Source organism: Carcharodon carcharias, chromosome 22 (assembly GCF_017639515.1).
Source record: "Carcharodon carcharias isolate sCarCar2 chromosome 22, sCarCar2.pri, whole genome shotgun sequence".
NCBI lineage: Eukaryota > Metazoa > Chordata > Chondrichthyes > Lamniformes > Lamnidae > Carcharodon > Carcharodon carcharias.
Window position 1 is genome coordinate 17,849,201 of NC_054488.1, and position 21,441 is coordinate 17,870,641.

General features: G+C 43.2%; 2 protein-coding genes across 8 annotated transcripts in view; one reads left to right on the forward strand and one right to left on the reverse strand.

Annotated features, from left to right (window-relative positions):
- The window catches only part of dhrs7cb (dehydrogenase/reductase (SDR family) member 7Cb), a 75,700-nt gene extending 55,401 nt beyond the window's left edge, over positions 1-20,299 (reverse strand). Inside the window, exons 1-2 of one of the 4 annotated variants that reach the window (XM_041216869.1) lie at positions 15,842-15,944; positions 8,150-8,264 (exon numbers count right to left, since the gene is read on the reverse strand). The gene's annotated coding sequence lies outside the window, so the exon portion shown is untranslated. Of the gene's footprint in view, positions 1-6,024; positions 6,282-8,149; positions 8,265-15,841; positions 15,945-20,214 lie in introns of those variants that run through there. The other 3 variants (XM_041216871.1, XM_041216872.1, XM_041216868.1) reach the window with 3 other exon arrangements.
- A 446-nt stretch (positions 20,300-20,745) lies between these two features.
- LOC121293759 (splicing factor U2AF 65 kDa subunit-like) overlaps positions 20,746-21,441 on the forward strand; it is a 50,872-nt gene continuing 50,176 nt past the window's right edge. For 2 of the 4 annotated variants that reach the window (XM_041217048.1, XM_041217050.1), the window contains exon 1: positions 20,748-20,976. In XM_041217048.1, the coding sequence (XP_041072982.1) occupies positions 20,928-20,976 (49 nt within the window). In that variant the 5' untranslated portion in view covers positions 20,748-20,927. Of the gene's footprint in view, positions 20,977-21,441 lie in introns of all 4 variants that reach the window. The other 2 variants (XM_041217047.1, XM_041217049.1) reach the window with 2 other exon arrangements.

Sequence of the window (21,441 nt, forward strand, 5' to 3'; positions counted from 1 at the left end):
ACGTATGTGAAAGTTAGTTCTCTACACTGATCAGCCTTTCCTTCAGTTGCTCATTATCAGCAATAAGCTTTTCATGTTTGGCCACAGTAATTTTGAGGAGTTTGGCAAGATCAGCATGATCAAGCAACTGCTGCAATCCAGTTGTTGCCATGTTACTGTCTACGCTGGCCAAATCGTTATATAATATAAAATCTACCCCTTCAATAGGTAAACTAGCAACAATTGCCATAGTAATAATTCTATTTACTAAGTCACTTTGTACATTGATTTTACACAAGGGAAGGGGTTCATAAATCCCATGAATACCCCCTATTAATACTTTTTCTTCCATCAAACCATCTGGAACACAAATAGTATCATTCGCCACCATCAATTACTGAACTGCCCCAGTGCCTCTCAAAACATTAATTTGTTTACTTGTTTTCTTGGAGGAGCAAGGGAATACTCCTTCCGTAGAGACAAAACCTCTATAACCTCTAGTAACCTAATTCACTTCAGCAATAATCAAGGAAGAATCCCCTTGACTATTCTGAACTACATTCCCCATTCTAGTAGATTCTGAAGGAAAACGATTCACTTGTATCATTGCTACCACTTTACCACCATTTCTTTTACTGGTATAGCTTTCCCAGAGACTCCTTATAGGCATCTTTGTTACTGACACTGATTTACCGTTCAGTTTCAAACAATTTGCTTTTACATGCCCTCTGACAACGAAAACATACTAGTTTCTTTGCATCACATTTCTTCTCTACACTATCATTTTTATTGTCTGGAACAGCTTCTTAAACCATGTAACCTAAGCTTTTCTTTAGCCATTTCACACAGTCTGATTTCTCTCTCTCTTTGAAACTCTCTGAGTCTCTTTCCCTTTCCTCTTTTCCCCTTGTTAATTTCTCTCTCTGAAGTTCAAGTTCAAGCTTTCATAATTCCATTTCTTTCACTCTTTTTCCTCTTTTTCCAATTTGAGCTTTTTTCATTTCTTTATCAAGTTCAAGTTTTTTTCATTCCTTTTTCTATGTCAAGCTGTTTCATCTGCAACTAAATTCTGACCAACTCAACTGGATTGCTATCTGGATTAACTTTTATGCCTTCCAATACCAAATGCTGTGCTATTACCTCAATTATGTCTGCTTTCTTAGCCCCTGCTTTTAACTCTGACTCTAGTTCTTCTGCTAATGCAATTAACCGCGTCTTGATTAATTGTTGCAAATCACTCAGGGATAAATCTTCCCTCTCCAGAAAAGTTATAGCAATTGACAAAGACATTCTGCTTTTCAATCAGTACAGTAAAACTTACCATGGAAATCATAATCTCAGCAAGTATCAGCACTTGTATCAGTCTGTGGATTCCAAATCCCGGACGAGCCCCCAATTTTTGTTATGATCCTGGACCAGACCTCCAAGTTATTGGTACAATCTGGTTAGGAACCAGTGACTTTTTGTTTAAAGTAGAGAAAGTTTGAGATTCAAATACTTGCTAAGAAAATAAATCCACAAAACCCCATGGATTTTGAACAAACAAAATAAGCTTTACTATACCAGGTCAGAAAGATTTTAAAAATTATAATATCTATTGTAAATTCTAATATTCAGAGTTAATATGAGGTACATGTGAAATAACAGGCAAACTGGTTGAACACATCACACTGCACACTAAATATCAAATTCAACCAAGACCGATCCCACGAATTTCTCAGCAACCACCCAGGCAGCAAGTCAATCAATGTCATTGGAACTCTGTCTCCCAGAGGGATTCCAATCTTCACCTTCAAAGATCTCACCTTGGAATTCTCTCCGAAAGTTGCTCCAACTTGGATGGCCTCAACAATGGCCCACCTTGCAGGGTTACAATCTCATCTCCTGAGACTCTGGTCCTCTGGATCCCTGACTGCGCACTTCAGCAAAACTCACAAGCACAACTTCAGCATTTTGGCCGTGCTAAGTAGAATACTTCTGCTCAAAAGGGATACCTCCGCCCCAACAGCCTGCAGCGCAGAGCCACCAACCTTATGCTGCCTGCTTACACCTTCAGGTCTTCTCCTGAGCCCAATTTCTTGAACTCAACCAACCACAGCCCTTTATCTGCTTGGAGCCTCTTTCTCTGGTCCCCTGTCTTTCTTTTTAACTGGGACCTCTCCATGTCCCATGTCAGGGACTCCCTTTGGAACCTCTTCCTATCCCTTGTCTGGACTGGGACTCTTCTCTGAAAATGGTGCCCTGATCTCGGTTCACATGCCATGGTTTTCACACTGTTTTTCTTTTTATAGAGTTGCACTGGGCCTATCATTGGCCAGAAGAACTACAAACTGCCTGCTCCCAGTCTGTGCATGTGTGAAACTCCCCAAGGAATGCTGGGGGTTGTACTTCCCAGCCTCCCAACAATGAATTAAGTCTGGATCTTATAACATCAGGCATGCAAAAAACATCTTCTGCCCTGCAGAACTGGATTTGAGTGACTAGCGGCTGAGTCCTGGGCATGTTGGCTTGGAAGAGGACACTGCTGTTGGATCGCCTTTCTTACCAATGAATTTGGAGGGTCTTGTGAAGGTACTGCTGGTGCTACTTCTTCAATGCTCAGTGCATAGTCTGTTAGCACACCAGATGCTTCCCGGATACATTGTCCTGCACTGAATGAATTCAGCAAGAACTAAGGCCACTACCTGCCATAATACAGGAAGCCAACACCCAAACAATGTTTGGGACATCCTGAGATTGGGAAATCCGCCATGTAAATGCAAGTTTTTTCTTCATTCATTCTAACATCTATTCCAGAAAATAGATCTTCACTGTCATTCAGAAATGTCTCAGATTGCTTTACACTCAGTGAATTATAGCGACATGCAATGATTTCGGTTACGTAGGCAGATTGCATGATCCCACAAACAGAACTGAGGTGAATGACAACACAACCTGTATTTGATAGCGTTGATTGAATGAGGAATGTTGGACACTCGGAGAACTCCCTGGGCTGAATATTACGGGGGGTGGGGGAGTGCAGATGACTCACCCACCACCTCAGAAGCAAAGTCAGTATGGAGCTGACCCGCTCCACACTGGCCCGCACTACAGCTGTAATGCGCTGTGGGCAGGCTTATCAAGGACAGAGTGGGACTTCTGCCCCTCACTGGGGAGGAAGTCCTGTCTCGAGAGCTGTTGTCCAAACCGATTGGCCAGCAGCTCCATCAGTCCTGGCAGTGCCGAGTGCATTAGTGGACATTGGCGAGTGTGCAAGAGGAGGAGGAAGAAGGCCCGATGGATCCCTGGAACAGGTAAGTCTGGAGTCTTGGTCAGAGAGAGTTTGGGCAAGGTGGGTGGGGGGAATTGGCAGGGGTGTAGGTTTAAAGCTGCAGGCTGGTAGGAAGAAAGAGTGGGTTCCATCTTAGGGGGGCTGCCCCCAACCCCTGATTAGCAAAGGACAGTCCCCAAAGATAGAACCCCAAAGATAGAACCCCACATTCTTTCCCCCCTTTGAAGAATTTATTTTTAAATTTGGGCTACCCACTCCTGCCCGACTGCCCACACCAAATATTTTATGTCATGGGCTGTGTAATATCAGGGTCAATTGGCTTGGTGGGCAGGCTGGCAATTTCATCGGCCCATATTATGGAGGGCGGGTGGGAAGGTGGTGGGGCAGGCACCCACCCTATTTTACATGCAGCCCCACCCCCCCAACCCCGAAACACACCCAGCAGGGCCACATAAAATGCAGTCCCCTATTTTTCCTTAAACAGGCATATGGGGATTCAATTTAACATCCTCTGTTAGTGAAACAATCTCTCAACACTGCATTGACGCGTCAGACTAGATAGTGTGATCAAGTGCTAAACTAGAATGTGGACCCATAACCTCTGACTGAGAGACAAGGGGCAGGATTTTGGGTTTTGGGTTTAGGGGCAGAGTCAAAGTCAGAGTCAAATAGGGGTCACAACTCCACACTGTGTGGGAAACAGTTACAGGCAGTGATTTTCCACAAGTTAGCCAATTCATGGGCAGTGGATGGATTCTCAAAGCTGGAGTGCCCCCAATTCCAAAAGAGCTGTAGCCTGCAGGTTCAGGTAAGAGAGAGAGAGAGAAAGGGGCCAGTCCTCTTGAGACGCCCTATCTCCAACTTTTTTTAACTTTTGAATTAAAAAATCAACTCAGCAGCCAGAGCACTATTGTGGAAGGGGCCCAGTGCAGCTGCCACTATGATCTAGCAAGTTGGCAGGGCCTCAAAGCCTGCCTGAAGTACTGAGATCCCTGGTCTACTGCCAGGAGGCCACCTCCAGGTAGGTGACCTCATCCATAATGCCTGTGATTTCCACTCACAGACTGAGTGGAAAACTCCAGACAGCCTCTGACAATAGTCCCTAACAGGCCTTTAACTATCCTTAATTGGTTAGCCACTGCTTGCAGGTGGGTAGACCTTTGGCCACTGATCCCATCTCTGGGAAAATGATTTTGAGAAGGTGCCAGCAACTGGCACACTGGCTGACGGCATGAATTTTTTGGCATCCACCCGCCTTCACATTCTTCCTCCATGTGGGGGCAAAACTTCAGCCCATGAATGCTACCAGTGGTACCCAATTCCTATTTTTCTCAAAACAAAAGTATCCAAGTTTTTTTAGGGCTCTTATATCCCATGTGGGGTGAAAGTGATATCCAGTAAATTAGCCTCAGATAGACAGGGAGCCAATTCTAAAGCCATTATTAATAAAGGCATTGTAAAAATTAAACTGCTTGCACCGTCAAACAAACTTTAACACAAGTATTTAATCGCAAACATGCAAATTTAAATACTAGTCCAAAAAGATTCCACCTATGGCAGCAATAGCCCACTTAAGTCAAAAAACACAACTTCACTGAGGGTTAAATGTGAATTAAGTAGGCACAGATTGTAGAGTTATGCTCTATGATACTATTAGAGAGCTTTTTTTGTATTACCAGCTGTTCCCAATTAAAAAAGAATAAGGATTTGTAGTTAAATAGCACATTCAGATTCATCTGAATGTGACGAGTTACTTAGCAGTGTAGTGGCTGTGCATGTAGGCAAATAAGGCAGCCATTTTGCATACATCAAGAGTCACAAACAAAATGACTATTTAATCTATTTAATTTGTGTTCATTGAGAGAGGAAGATTGCCCAAACCATGTCCTTGCCCTTCCTTGAACAATGCCATTAGAATCTTTAACATGTATTTGAATGGATGTATTTCTATGTTTAACATCTAGAGGACTGTGCATCCAACCATGCAGAACTCCTTTCACAAAGGAGTCTCAATTTAGAGAACTGAACTTCTGAGTGAGCCTGGAACCCAAAACTTTGCATATTAGAGGCATGAATTATTTAATTAAACTGAAATTTCAGAATGAGTATGAGGAGGCCTCGGCTCCCCCATCAGGTGAATGTCACAGTTCCTGTCATACTATTCAAAGAAGAGTAGGGGACATCTCCCAACATCCCAGCTAATATTTATCCCTCAACTGACATCACTAAAGCAAATTATATGGTTGTTTATCTTATTGCTATCTGTAGGCACTTGCTGTTTACAAGTTAGTTAGCTATTTTCCTTACAATGCAACAGTGATTATACACTTCAAAAGCAGTTAATGAACTGAAAAGTGCTTTGGAATTTCCCAAAGTCAAGATAAGTGCTGTATAAACGCAAGTTCATTTTTTTCTTTATCAGATTTACCTTGTGTGATACGTGCAAAATAAATGTGTTCTTCAGCAATGTTTTCAGAATTTTGTTATTTGTAACATGCCCCCTCTATTCTGCTTCACTGGTTAAAAAAAGTGCCCAGTTGCAATTTCTAAGTATAATACGTACATTTCAAGTAATTTAATCCTCTAACCTCCATAAAATAGTTGATAGATTTTTCCTGAACTGTAAGGAGGTTTCTTTCTTTAGAAAGCAGCAGAATAATTTCTTATGTGTTTTTTTTTTAATTGAAACTATTTTAGATCAGATCAAATCATTCATACAGACCTACAAATATAGTCATGTTTTAAAACCACATTGAATTGAAAGATTGACTTACAGTTAAAGCTGACCAAACGTTGAAAGATGATAATGGGGCCCTGCTTTTCCAGAATAAACTAATATTCCCAAGTGAGTCAGCTAGAAACCTTTGTCTGTCCACATTCAAAGCTTCACACTTTCTGGTGAGCCGTGCACCAAAGGAATTCTTAGAAAGTGTTTTAATAGCTAAAGGCTGAGCCAGTCATTTCAACGCAGCTGAGTTGAACCCTTTCCCAAATACCAGCCTTGGTTTCTGTCTCTCTGAATGTCATGTGATCCAGCTGTCATTCTAATAATATATAAGCCAGAAACAGCTATGTGTTACTTATGAACACGAGCCTGTGTACAGTATATCAGCTGCACAAGTGCTTTGACCCAACAACTAAATACAGCTCAAGGTGGCAACCCCCTTTCCAGGCAGTCTCAAAGTTAGAGCATCACGCAGTACAATAAGATACCTAAAATGATCTGATTCTTCCAATTGGTCAACACAGGCAGTTGAGGTGGAAAAATTCGGGAAAGAGGGAGGACAAGAAATTATAGAATTATTGAATGATACAACACAAAAAAAGGTCATTCAGCCCATCGTGCCTTTGTTGGTTATTTGGTCAAATTATTCAATTAATCCCACACCCCTACTCTTCCCCGGAGCCCAATTAATCTTTTCCCTTCATATTTTTATCCAGTTCTTCATTGAATGGCACCACTGACTCTGCTTCAACTGCCTTTTCAGCCAATGCGTTCCAGATCACACTAACTACTGTGTAAAAAAAATGTTTCTGCATGTTGCATCTAGTTTTTTTGCCTTTCACCTTAACTCTGTGTCCTCTGGTTGTCAACCCTTCTACCAGGTGAAGCAGTTTCTTATTTACTCTTTAAAAGCCCTTCATGATGTTGAACAACTTAATTAAATCTCCTCCTAACCTTGTTTGTTATAAGGAAAACAACGCCAGCTTCTCTGGTCTCTCCATATAACTGAGGCCCATCATCCATATTTCACCGTTCTAGTAAATCCTTTCTGCACCCTCTTCAAGGTCTTCACATCCATCCTAAAGTATGTTTATCCAGAATTGAACACAATACTCCAGCTGATACTCGTAATAAAAGTGAAAACTTTAATCATACGTGGTTTCCTTCAGGCTCAGGTGAAGCCAAGAGCTTGTGTCTGTCTCAGAAGCTGTGCTGGGTTGAGCTGTCCAAAGTTTGTAAATGTTCAGCGTAACTTCCTCGCTTTTCTACTCTGTTCCTCTATTAACAAAGACAAGATCCCACATGCTTTTTTTAATAGCCTTCTCATCTTGTCCTGCAATCTTAAGGATTTCTATAACTACAACTCCAAGACTTTCTATTCCTGCACCACCCTTAAAATTTTATCATTTAGTTCATATCAACCCTCCTCATTGTTCCTACCAAAATATATCGTTTCACACCTCTGCATTAAATTTTATCTGCCACCCATTTAACTAGTCTGTTTATATCCTCCAGGAGTCTCTAAATATGCCCTTCATTGTTTACTATATTTCTGAATGTTTTCTTCACTTACAAATTTTGACATTTTTCCCTATGTATCCAAGTCCTTAGTCCCATATGGATCACGGCTTCTGATGTTCCTCTTTCCTATGCAAAGTGATCTGCACCCTTTCAGTAATCCTACTTTCACTCGAAAGGATGTAAAAGAATTTGTCCTGGTGCAAACAACGAGCAGAAGTGAAAATGAACTGAATAAGGATTTATATCAGGTCCACAGTAGGGAGGGAGTTGGATGGCTTACTCCAAATTCCTTTTGGTGGGCCATTCTGAATTCCATTGAAATGTCAATGACAAGTAGAATACTGTCAGGTTGCTCTAAATCTCCAAGATTTCAGGGAATCTCAGAGAATGAGGTCATATGAACATATATGGACTGAAAGGAAAATATCAGCTGGACCTTCAAGGCTAAGCATTTCTTCCCACCACTGCATCCCCATACTCTCTATCTCACACCTATCATGCAGTCTCCTGGGAGAAGCAAAAAAAAGAGAGAAAACTCAGAGCCAATAAGGGGAAAAGGATTCTAGAAAATTCCTTTCTGATCCCTTTTGGCATTCAAAACCAGTCCGGGAGATCACATAGATCAAGCATACATTAATCATTAAATGACTTACCAGCTATATGAAGTGATCTCTGCCCTAGACAAGAACCAGTCCAGCTCCTTCTTGAAGGCAAACAGAGTCACATCAAAACACCAGAGACAATGGATTCCAGTATCTTACAATTCTTCTGAAAAAACAAACAAACTGAGTAACATCCAGCCTATTCCTGCTCTTACATAAGAACATAAGAAAAAGGAGCACAAGTAGGTGGTGGCGTAGTAGTATTATCACTGCTGAGTGGATGATCCACCTCTGGCTCCTTCGGAGGTCCCCAGCATCTTCAGCCAATTCGATTCACTCCATGTGCTATCAAGAAACGGCTGAAAGCACTAGATACTACAAAGGCTATGGGCCCTGACAGTATTCCAGCAATAGTACTGAAGACTTGTGCTCCAGAACACGCCGCACCCCAAGCCAAGCTGTTTCAGTACAGCTAAAACACTGGCATCTACATGGAAATATGGAAAATTGCCCAGGTAAGTCCTGTAAACAAAAAGCAGAACAAGTCTAACTCGGCCAATTACCACCCCATAAGAATACTCTCAATCATCAGGAAAGTGATAAAAGGTTCATCAACAGCGCTGTCAAGCTGCACTTGCTTAGCCACAACCTGCTCACTGACACTCATTTTGGGTTCCACCAGGGCCACTCAACTCCTGACCTCATTACAGCCTTGGTTCAAACATGAATAAAAGAGCTGAACCTCTGGGTGAGGTGACAGTGACTGCTCTTGACATCAAGGCAGCATTTGACCGAGTGTGGCATCAAGGAGCTCTAGCAAAACTGGAGTCAATGGGAATCAGGAGAAAACTCTGCACTGGTTGGAGTCACACCTATTACAAAGAAAGATGGTTGTCGTTGTTGGAGTTCAATCATCTCAGTTCTAGGGCATCACTGCAGGAGTTCCCCATGGTAGTGCCCTAGGCCCAACCATCGTCAGCTGCTTCATCAATGACCTTCCTTCCATATGAGGTCAGAAGTGGGGATGTTCACTGATGATTGCACAATGTTCAGCACCATTCACAACTCCTCAGACACTGAAGCAGTCCAGGTCCAAAAGCAGCAAGACCTGGACAATATCCAGGCTTGGGCTGACAAGTGGCAAGTAACATTCATGCCACACAAGTGGCAGGCAATGACCATCTCCAATAAGAAAGAATCTAACCATCGCCACTGGAACATTCAATGGCATTACCATAATTGAATCCCCCACTGTCAACATCCCGTTACCATTGACCAAAAACTGAACTGGACTAACCATATAAATACTCTAGCTACAAGAGCAGATCAGAGGCTAGGAATCCTGTGGTGAGTAACTCACCTCCTGACTCCCCAAAGCCTGTCCACAAGGCTCAAGTCAGGAGTATGATGGAATGCTCTCCACTTGCCTAGATGAGTGCAGCTCCAACAACACACAAGAAGCTCGACAACATCCAGGACAAAGCAGCCCACTTGATTTGCACCTCATCCACAAACATTCACTCCCTCCACCGTCAACGCACAGTCACAGCAGTGTGTACCATCTACAAGATGCACTGCAGGAACTCACCAAGACTCCTTCGACAGCACTTTCCAAACCCATGACTGCTAAATGTCAACTCTTTTCTTCTCCGCCGATGCTGCCAGACCTGCTGAGTTTTTCCAGGTAATTCTGTTTTTGTTTTGGATTTCCAGCATCCGCAGTTTTTTTGTTTTTATCCATGACTGCTATTGTCTAGAAGGACAAGGGCAGCAGATACATGGGAACACCACCACCTGCAAGTTCCCCTCCAAGCCACTCACCAACCTGACTTGGAAATATATTGCTGTTCCTTCACTGTCACTGGGTCAAAATCCTGGAACTCCCTCCCTAACAGCACTGTGGGTGTACCTACACCACATGGCCTGCAGCAGTTCAAGAAGGCAGCACACCACCACCTTAAGGGCAATTAGGGATGGGCAATAAATGCTGGCTTAGCTAGCAATGCCCACATCCCATGAATAAATAAAAAATGGCCCATCAAACCTGCTCTACCATTTACTGAAAACATGGCTGAACTTTTACATAAACTCCACTTAACCCCTCCCATCCCCCCATCACCCCCCACCTCAATCCCCATACCTCTTAATCCTCTTAGTATCCCTCATGGCTAGAGAATTCCAAAGATTCACAAACCCCTGAATGAAGAAATTTCTCCTCATTTCACTCCTAAATGGCAGATGCCTTAACCTGCGAGAATGACCCCTAATTCTAGACAAGGGAAATAGCCTCTCATTTTCCACACTGTCAAGCCCTATAAGAATTTTATACATCACCTCTCATTCTTCTAAACTCCAGAGAATAAAGGCCCATTTTACTCAATCTTTCCTCACTGAACATTGGACTCCCATGGAATCAATCTAGCGAACCTCTGTTGCATTCCTTAGTAAGGAGACCGAAACTGTACATGCGCTCCAAGTGTGGCCTAACCAAAGGCCTATTTAATTGCAGCAAATCTTTCTTACACGTATGTTCCTTTGCAACAATATTGTTTGCTGTACCTGCACGTTAATGTTCTGTGATTTGTGTACTGTATAAGGATACCCAAATCCCTTTGAATTCCAACGGTTCCTAGTCTTTCAAAAAAATGTTCTGTTTTCCATTCTTCCTATCAAAGTACATAATCTTACACTTCCCCACATTGTGCACCATCTGGCACCATCATGCTTGATCACTTAACTGATCTATATCTCTTTTCAGCCTCTTTACATCCTCCTCCCATCTTACTTTCCCACCTAACTTTGTAATATCAGCAAATTTCCATACATGATGCTGAGTCCCCTCATTTAAATCATTGAAATGGATTGTAAAAAGCTGAGGCCCAAGCACTGATCTTGGCACTGTGCACCCAGAGGATTAATATAGAAGTCAGCCCTCTCAAAAAGTTTTACTTACTGCTGAAAAGATCCCCAGTTCTCTATTATCATAAGTCTCTCACTCTCACACAGGTCCTGAGCCAAAAGCTGAGTCCAATGATTCTGTTGCTCCTTGCTGCAGCACAGAATTTCCTGAAGACAACAACATTTGCTCCATTGTGTTTAACTGCTTAACCAACTTCTTGCAGTTATCTGCAAGAGAAATGGACCTTTTAATCATGGACTTTCTTGTCGATCAGAAAATTCCTGATATATCTTATTTGCCCTACCATGTGCAGTAGTCAACAGATGCAGTCTCTTTTTTTTACAAAGCCTCATGCACTGGGTAGAGCGCAGTAGGAGGTTTTTCTCTTATACTTCTAGATGGTAGCAGTCATAGGTTTGGAAGGTGCTACCTAAGGAGCCTTGGTGCATTTTGTAGACGGTACACACTTCTGCCACTGTGCATCAGTGGTGGAGGGAGTGAATGTTTGTGGATGGGATGTCAATCATGCGGGCTGCTTTGTCCAGGATGATGTCGAGCTTCTTGAGTGTTGTTGGAACTGCACTCATCCAGGCATGTGAACATATGAACATGGAGCAGGGGTAGGCCACTCAGCCCCTCAAGCCTGCTCTGTCATTCAATAAGATCATGGCTGATCTGATTGTAATCCCCCCAACTACTCCCAATGACCTTTTACCCCATTGTTAATCAAGAATCTATCTAGCTCTGCCTTAAAAATATTCAAAGGCCCTGCTTCCACTGCCTTTTGAGGAAGAGAGTTCCAAAGACTCATGACCCCCTGAGAGAAAAAATTTCTCCTCATCTCTGTCTTAAATGACCAACCCCTTATTTTTAAACCATGACGCTTAGTTCTAGATTCTCTCACAAGAAGAAATATCCTCTCCACGTCCACTCTGTCAAGATCCCTCAGGAACTTAAAGGCTTTGATCAAGTCACCTCTTATTCGTCGAAACTCCAGTGGGTAGAAGCCCAATCTATCCAACCTTTCCTCATAAGACAACCCACCAATTTCTAGTATTGGTCAAGCAAACCTTCTCTGAACTGCTTCTAACATATTTACATCTTTCCTTAAATTAGGAGACAAATACTGTATACAGTACTGCAGAAATGATCTCACCCGTGCCCTGTACAACTGAAGCATAACCTCACTATTTTTGTACTCAATTCCCCTGACAAAAAACAATAACATTCTATTAGCTTTGCTAATTACTTGCTGTATTTGCACTGTGGCCTTTTGTGATTCATGCACTAAGACACCCAGATTCCTCTGAATCTCAGAGCTCTGCAATCTCTCACCATTTCAATAATATGCTTCTTTTTACTCTTCCTCCAAAATGGACAATTCACACTTGCCCACATTATACTCCATTTGCCAAAACTTTGCCCACTCACTTAAGTCGAGGACACTACCTTGAGGAACTCCTGTAGTGATGTCCTGGAGCTGAGGTGGCTGACCTCCAACAACCACAACCATCTTACTTTGTGCTAGGTTTGACTCCAATCAGCAGAGAGTTTTCCTCCCGATTTCCATTGACTCCAGTTTTGCTGGGGCTCCTTGATGCCACACTCGAACAAATGCTGCCTTGATGTCAAGGGCAGTCACTCTCACCTCACCTCTGGAGTTCAGCCCTTTTGTCCATGTTTGAACCAAGGCTGTAATGAGGTCAAGAGCTGAGTGGCCCTGGTGGAACCCAAACTGGGCATCAGTGAGCCGGTTATTTCTAAGCAAGTGCCACTTATTAGCACTGTTGGTGACCCCTTCCATCACTTTACCGATGATCAAGAGTATGCTGATAGGGCGGTAATTGGTTGAGTTGGGTTTGTCCTGCTTTTTGTGGATTGGACATATCTGGGCAATTTTCCACATTGCTGGGTAGATGCCATGTTGTAGCTGTACTGGAACAACTTGGCTAGGGGCACGGCAAGTTCTGAAGCGCAAGTCTTCAGTGCTATTGCCGGAATATTGTCAGGCCCATAGTCTTTGTGGCATCCAGTGCCTTCAGCCATTTCTTGATATCATGTGGAGTGAATTGAATTAGCTGAAGACTGGCATCTGTGATATTGGGGATCTCAGGGTGAGGACGAGATGGATCTTCCACTAGGGACTTTTGGCTAAAGATGGTTGCAAATGGTTCAACCCTGTCCTTTGGACTGATATGCTGCGCCCTCCCCCATCACCCCCCCACATCATTGAGGATGGTGATATTTGTGGAGCCTCCTCCTCCAGCAAGTTAATTATCCACCACCATTCACAATTGGGCATGGCAGGACTGCAGAGCTTAGATCTGATGCGTTGATTGTGAGATCGCTTAGCTCTGTCTTTTGCATGCTGCCATCACTGTTTAGCATGCACGTAGTTGCATGTATTCCTGCCTTGTAGCTTCACCATGTTGACACCTCATTTTTAAGTATGCCGTCCTACACTCTTCATTGATCCCCCACGCTTGATGGTAGAATGGGGGTTATGCCAGGCCGTGAGGTTACTGATTACCATTGAACAAGGACATCCTACAAAAGGGGAAAAATGGAAGGAAAACAAAATAGAGAAGCTGTTAAGCAAATAGTCGTCTGTGCTACGAGCACATATTTAGTTGCCAACCTGTTTATCTACTATATTGTTGCCTATCTGCCCTCTTAAAATTTGAGAGGTCCTGCTCCTCCAGCAAATGTACAGCCGAGCAGGACTCCTGTCTGCAGTCATCCTTCACCATGGACCATGTCCCAAATCATAGGGTTGTACAGTCCATGCACAACAGAGAACCAGCTGCCCTGATAGCCGTCAGGAAAGTTGGAGGATACCACTCTGACAATGGAGCTGAGCTGAAGTCTAGCAACTACGAGTATGGTCAGTAACATTAAAAAACCTTAACAATTACAATATATACAAGAAAATGTTAACTCTATATGTACAATAATATTTTCAGTGTTTGAAGTGCTGATAAATACATTTTCTGTTAAGAGGCCTGTGCTTCTCTGAGGTTTCAGTTCATGGGTCTTCCCAGGCCAATAGCTGTCTGATGAAGTGACTCAACAAGGTTGCAGGCTGCAGCTCCTAGCACATACCTGTGCCTGGAACTCAAAATATATTTTGATTGATGCCAATATTGGCCACTCACGGATCATGCCAGGACTTCCTGTTTATAAGCCCTCCTACTGTCTTTTTGTGTACTGATGCAAAATTATTGAAGGCAACTTTCCCTTTTGCCCAAGGAAACCATTTTAAAGAGTAGTAAAGGCAACTGGAAGATTTTTATATATCACATCAAAACAAGTTAAACAATAAGCTTTCAACTTTTTCTGAACTAATTTTTTAAAAAAATAGGTTTCTGCATTGAATAGATTGTTTGTCTAGCAAATAAATGTTTTTTATATCTGGGACCAATGAAACTTTGAAATTTGGCTTCGCTTCATGCACATTTTTGCACAAGCTACATTTTTTTTATTTATCTCAAAGAATAACCGAGAGCAGGTACAAACAAAATGGAAAATGTAGGAATTCTGGAAGATCTATTCCATATTATTCAAGTTTCAAGGGCCGTTCTGAATATAAGTTCTGAATTTAAGTGGTTATTTAAGTAGAGGATTTGGTAATATTAAGTATTGTTGCAGAGCTATTTTGTAAAGAAGGAAATGTGTGGAGTAGCTTCATTTTTAATTAAGTTCTTTCGATATCATTGGGATTTATTTGACTGCAAGAGAATATTATACCCTGTATGTGTTATAAAATATTTTAACATGTCTATGCAATGGGTAAATTCTTTATGAAAATAGATGCAACACTGTATATGTCAAATGATAACAGATTACCAAAAGTCATGTGTACCATCATTCTCTTTCTTAAGTTATTTAGTATATATGCAATGTCAATGAGTGCAGAGAAGAATATTCCTGATAGTGATGCTGTGTCGAGATTGTTTGTGGGGTGGAAAGTTATTAGTAGGGTATCACTCAGTTGAATCAATAGATGCAATTGATGTGAATTGTTGTGAAATTAAATAGATAAACCCTGTTGGACAATAACAGCTTACACTACATTTATATTGCATTATAATATATTAAAATGTCCCAAGACACATCATGGGAGCATTATCAAACAAGATTTGATACCAAGATACATAAAAAGATATAAGAGAAGATGACCAAAAACTTGTTTAAGAGTTAGGTCCTAAGGGGCATTTTAAGGGATGAAAGAGTACTAGAGTGGCAGAGAGGTTCATGGAGACATTCCAGAGGTTATGGCCTAGGGAGCTGATCAGTTGCCAACGGTGGTGTGCTTACAATCAAGGTTGCGCCAGGGGCCAGAATGGAGGAGTGCAGCAGGTTCAGCTGGTTGCAGGGCTGGAGGAGGTTTCAGAGATAGGGAGGGGTAAGGCCATGGAAGGATTTGTAAATAAAGATAATCTCAAAATCGAGACGTTGCTTAACCAGGAGCCAATGTGGGTCAGGTGATGGATCAATGGGTCTATGTGCAAGTTAGGTTATGAGCAGCAGTGTTTTGGATGAGATCAAGTTTTTGGAGGGTGGAAAATGGAAAACCAGCAAGGAGGCACTGAAATAGTCAAGTCTAGAGGTAACAAAACATTTCAGCAACAGGTATGGTGAGGCAGGTTAAGAGTGCTTGCAGGAGAATGGCAATGAGGACACACATGAACCTAGAGTGAAAGATTGCACCAGCAGAGTGGGCTGAAAGGCAGAAGGTAAGAAATCATGCTTGGTTGAGATCAGAAGAGCAGATTTTTTTTAACCATGGGTGCTTTAAAATGGATGACCATCATATGCAACACTTTGTATGGTTAGACTTTTACCTTTGTTCATAAGAGTAGTGAAGTTCATGGATCCAAGGAGTTGCATGATTTACCCCATATTCCAGCCATTTCTACTTAGTTACATTAATTGACTGGATTTCCTTAATGTCCAACGGAACTGCTCAGTCTCGCAATATATACCATAGCACCTTCCAGGCAACACTTTACAAAGAGAACTAAGTATATGGGATGTACCAATAAATTTGTAATGCAACATGAAAGATTAGCTTTTGAGAACATCTTATCACTGCATAACTGTGACATGCCTGCTTGTGGATGATACATATATAATCTTTTAATCTCCAGCTGCTTGTAAGGATTTCCTCACACACCATCCCATGCTTAAATTTACTTTTGAGATGGAGCAGTCTAACATGCTGTCTTTCCTTGACATGCTAGTTGAGAAATCCATTATTGGATTCTTCATTACTATCTACTGCAAGCCTACCTTCACCAGTCAATAGACACAGTTGGGGTTTGTATAGCTCAACATGCTATAAGGTTGGCTTCATTAGCACTCTTGTAAATAGGGCCCTAGCCATTTGCTCACCTTGCATGCTTGGCACAGAAATAGAGCGCATCAAAGCTATCCCACGGGACCATGTTCTGATCAGATCATTGTTCGTTGTGTATCACGCAAACTCACAAATGAGCCAAAGGCTGCCACTTTAGGGCCTGAAAAGTGCCTGGTCTACCTCAAAATACCCTGGAAAGGCAAGGCATCTCAAAAATTTGATCAACAGGTTAAGCAAGCTGTTTCACGCTGCTGCTATGCAGTGGATACACGAGTGGTATTTTCCAATAACAAGATGCAGCCATCAGTCCAAAAAGACTTCTGCCTACCATACAATTGAGCAATGCCATGTATGAATTTCAGTGCCGGTGGGATATCAAGCAAGTAGACCGTATGTCCCAATGACTGGCTGACTGAATCAAACGTCATGTTCTTCCATAATATAAAAGCAAAATACTGTAGATGCTGGAATCCACTCTAACCTGTCGCTTTCTGGACTTGCTGCACTCCGTTCTCTCAGGTCCAACCCTGACTTTGTCATCAAACCTGCTGACAAGGGTGGTGCTGTTGTTGTCTGGCGCACTGACCTCTACCTCGCAGAGGTTGAGCGTCAACTCGCAGGCACTTCCTCCTACCTACCCCTGGACCATGACCCCACCACTGAACATCAAGCCATTGTTCCAGGACTGTCACTGACCTCATCTCTTCTGGAGATCTTCCCTCCACAGCTTCCAACCTCATCGTCTAACAACCTCGGACGCCTGCTTCTACCTCCTACCCAAAATCCACAAATAGGACTGTCCTGGCAGACCGATCGTGTCAGCCTGTTTCTACCCCAAGGAACTAATTTCTTGCTATCTTGACTCCATTCTCTCTCCCCTTGTCCAGTCTCTTCTCACCTACGTCCGCGATTCCTCTGACACCTTACATCATATCAACAATTTCCAGGTCCCTGGCCCCAACCACCTCCTCTTCACCATGGACGTCCGATCCCTCTACACCTCCATCCCCCACCAGGACGGTCTGAGGGCTCTCCACTTCTTCCTCGAACAGAGGCCCGAACAATCCCCATCCACCATACTGTCCTCCGTCTGGCTGAACTTGTTCTCTCACTGAACAATTTCTCCTTACACTCCTCTCACCTCATCCAAATACAAGGTGTGGCTATGGGTACCCGGATGGGCCCCAGCTATGCCTGTCTCTTTATGGGGTATGTGGAACATTCCTTGTTCCAGTCCTGCTCCGGCCCCATCCCACAAGTCTTTCTCCGGTACATCGATGATTACTTCGGTGCTGCTTCATGCTCTCGTCTGGACCTGGAAAAATTTATTAATTTTGCTTCCAATCTCCATCCCTCCATTATTTTCACATGGTCCATCTCTGACACTTCCCTTGACCTCTATTTCAATTTCTGGTGATAGACTGTCCATCAATATCCATTACAAGCCTACCGACTCCCACAGCTACCTCGACTATAGCTCCTCACACCCCGCTTCCTGTAAGGACTCCATCCCATTCTCTCAGTTCTTTCCCCTCCGTCGCATCTGTTCTGATGATGTCACTTTCCAAAACAGTTCCTCTGACATGTCCCCCTTCTTCCTTAACCGAAGTTTTCCACCCACGGTGGTTGACAGGGCCCTCAACCGTGTCTGGCCCATCTCCCGCGCAACCACCCTCACTCCTTCCTCTCTCTCCCAGAACCATGATAGGGTCCCCCTTGTCCTCACTTATCACCCCACCAACCTACGCATTCAAAGGATCATCCTCTGCCATTTCCGCCAACTCCAGCATGATGCCACAACCAAACATATCTTCCCTTCACTCCCCTGGCGGCATTACGCAGGGATCATTCCCTCTGGGACACCCTGGTCCACTCCTCCATCATCTCCTACACCTCAACCCCCACCCACGGCACCTTCCCATGCAACCCAGAGGGTGTAACACCTGCCCCTTTACTTCCCCTCTCCTCACCGTCCAAGGGCCCAAACGCTCCTTTCAAGTGAAGCAGCACTTCACTTGCACTTCCCTCAATTTAGTCTACTGCATTCACTGCTCCCAATGCAGTCTCCTCTACATTGGAGAGACCAAACACATACTGGGTGACCGCTTTGCGGAACACCTTCTGTCTGTCCGCAAGCATGACCCAGACCTCCCTGTCGCTTGCCATTTCAACACTCCACCCTGCTCTCATGTCCACACGTCCATCCTTGGCCTGCTGCAATGTTCCAGTGAAGCTCAACGCAAACTGGAGGAACAGCACCTCATCTTCCGACTAGGCACTTTACAGCCTTCCAGACTTAACATTGAGTTCAACAACATCAGATCATGAACTCTCTCCTCCATCCCCACCCCCTTTCCAATCCCTCTTTTTCCAATAATTTATAATTTCTTTTACAAATATATTTTTTTCCCACCTGTTTTTAAATTTATTTCAATCTATCATCTTATCTCCACCTTTTAGCCCATTTTGATCCTTTCCCCCCACCTCACCCCCACTGGGGCCATCTGTCACTTGCTTGTCCTGTTTTCTACCCTTAATGTCACCATTAGCACATTCCTTAGATAATATCACCACTGTCAGCACCCCTTTGTCCTTTTGTCTATGACATCTTTGGCAATCTCTTCTTTGCCTCCACCTATCACTGGCCCTCTTTCCAGCTCTACCTGTCCCACCCCCTTCAACCAGCTTATATTTCACCACATTTCTATATTTCCTTCGTTTTGATGAAGAGTCATACAGACTCAAAACATTAAATGTATCCTCTCCGCAGCAGCTGTCAGACTTCCTTAGTTTTTCCAGCTATTTTTGAGCATGTTCCTCCAGTTGTTCATAATAGAAAGAGTACAGACTGTACTCAACCAGCCCATACTTGCAAAATCCAAAACAAATATCAACAGTTAGATGGGATTCTGATATTGGGCAGCACTTGCTGTATTATCCTGACTGCACTGATAGCTACACTAACAACCAATTTAAGATAATCAGTTGAGCTTGTAAGGTGGCTCATTTACACTTGCTAGAAGCAATACACATTCTGCAAATAAAAGGAATATGTTCAAGCCTTATCCTTTTTATGAATTACCCGTGAGCTTGTGGAGCCGATAGTTTCCCACTGCTTTCTTAATAGTGATGCCTTGCCCAATCAGAGTCAACTTGCCAACCCAATCAGCACCCTTTTCTCCTGTAGTGTAAATTGTTGTGATCATTTGAAATTTGGCATTCTTGCATTTGTCCTGATGAATGCAAGATGAAAGGGCTCGGCAATATGTCTCCCTTTGCAACAATTTTCATTATTGCCCATTGTAACAAACATGGAGTATTTTTACCCAGAATTATATGGACAGTAGTTCACTTTAATTCAGCCATAATATATGAGGGGATAGATCTTGACCTTGTGAAACAGTATAAAATGATTACAAATCTCCTGATTTTTATTTATATTGACTTCAGAAGAATTTAAAATTGGCCACCCTAAAAAGATTAAAACATGAAAAGTCAGAAAAATTGCATATACAACAGGAAACTCCCTTTTTGTCTTTAATAGTATTTTTAAATTGTTTCTTGCGTTGTCTCTTTTACAAGCCTAATCCAATGGGAGATTGGAAACAAGATTTTAAGACATTAAAGGTTGTCCATTTAGTTATGAAGCAACTGTTCTACTTGGAAGTCAGTCACAGCACTCCCATGGCGGTGGAAATGATTTAGGGATGTCTTCAAAGCATCCCTGAAGAGAGGAAGCACCCTCCCAACTCATAGGAGGCCCTGGCTTGTGACTGACCAAAATGGAGATTTATTTGGGAAGGCACTGAACTTCGGTGGGACTACACAGAGGCAAAGTTGAGGCATCAGAGCACAAACCTCCAAACACCTGATCTGCCCGACCCTCCATGTCCTACACGTGGCAGAATTGGTAGATCATGTGGTGGACTTATCAGCCATCTCAGAACCCATTGAACCGCAGTGGCAGCAATTCGTCCTCTATCCTGAGGAACAGCCTGAGGAGAGAACAAGTGAATTATGGAAATTCAAAATGCTGTAAATCTGGAAAAAAATTAATTTTAAAACTTTACACCTTACTAGGTGTAACTTGGAGTATTTTTATATATATATATATATATATACACACACACACACACACACACGTGTGCGACTGGACGATGTGAGGGGATATGGGTTTAAATTTGGTGTGAGATGTCTTTTTCGTTGCAGGTTGACAGGACGTTTGTCCCTCCGCGTGCACCGTGCGGCCGCAGCTCAACAGCGGCTGCCAAGGTCCCGCCTTCGCGCCTCAGTCATTGGACAACTGGGAGGCGCTCAGGCCTGGCGCGGGCAAGGATTGGCCAAGCGGGCTGTCAGTCACAAGCCAAGCTAGGGGTGAGGCGAGCGCAATCTGGGAGCCGCTTGGTGAAGCGGCCATTGTGTGTGTGAGGGAATCGAGCCGGGGGGCCCCCGCCGGCTTGTAAACGGTGGATGAAGGCACAATCAGAAAATTAATAAAAGACCTCTGGTTTTTTTTTGTTTTATTTCCTCTTTCTTTTTTTAAAAAAAACGTTAAGATTACACCGACACAAATGTCAGATTTTGACGAATTCGAAAAACAGTTGCATGAGAACCGGCAAGGTGAGTGGGCCTACAGGAACAGGCTTCTGTGCGTTTGTTTTTTTTAAAAAATATCCGGTTCCAACCGCGGCCCGGAGACGGTTCGAGACGTATTTACAGGAGTTTAATTACAACTCATGGCCCAGTCATCGAGCGAGGTTGGAGAGGGGGAGGGGAGTGGAGTGGGGGGCACTGCGCACGCTCAGTGCCGGTATTTGACCGGCTTTGATCAGTGAGGCCATTCAGCCCTTCAAGCCTGTCCCCTTCCATTCAGACCTTAAAATTGCAGGGGAGGGGAGCCGGAGGCCAGATTCAGATAGGATAAGTTCAGAGCCTGGAGCGGGAGACTGAACATTAGTGAGTGACTCTGAAAGATGGAAGAAACAAAGGTTAAAGGCTTTATAGCACAGGAATTTGGCAATGTTAACATGTATTTCTTTAAATACAAGGTGTAAACAATGCCGAGGGTGCAGATAGACACGTGGC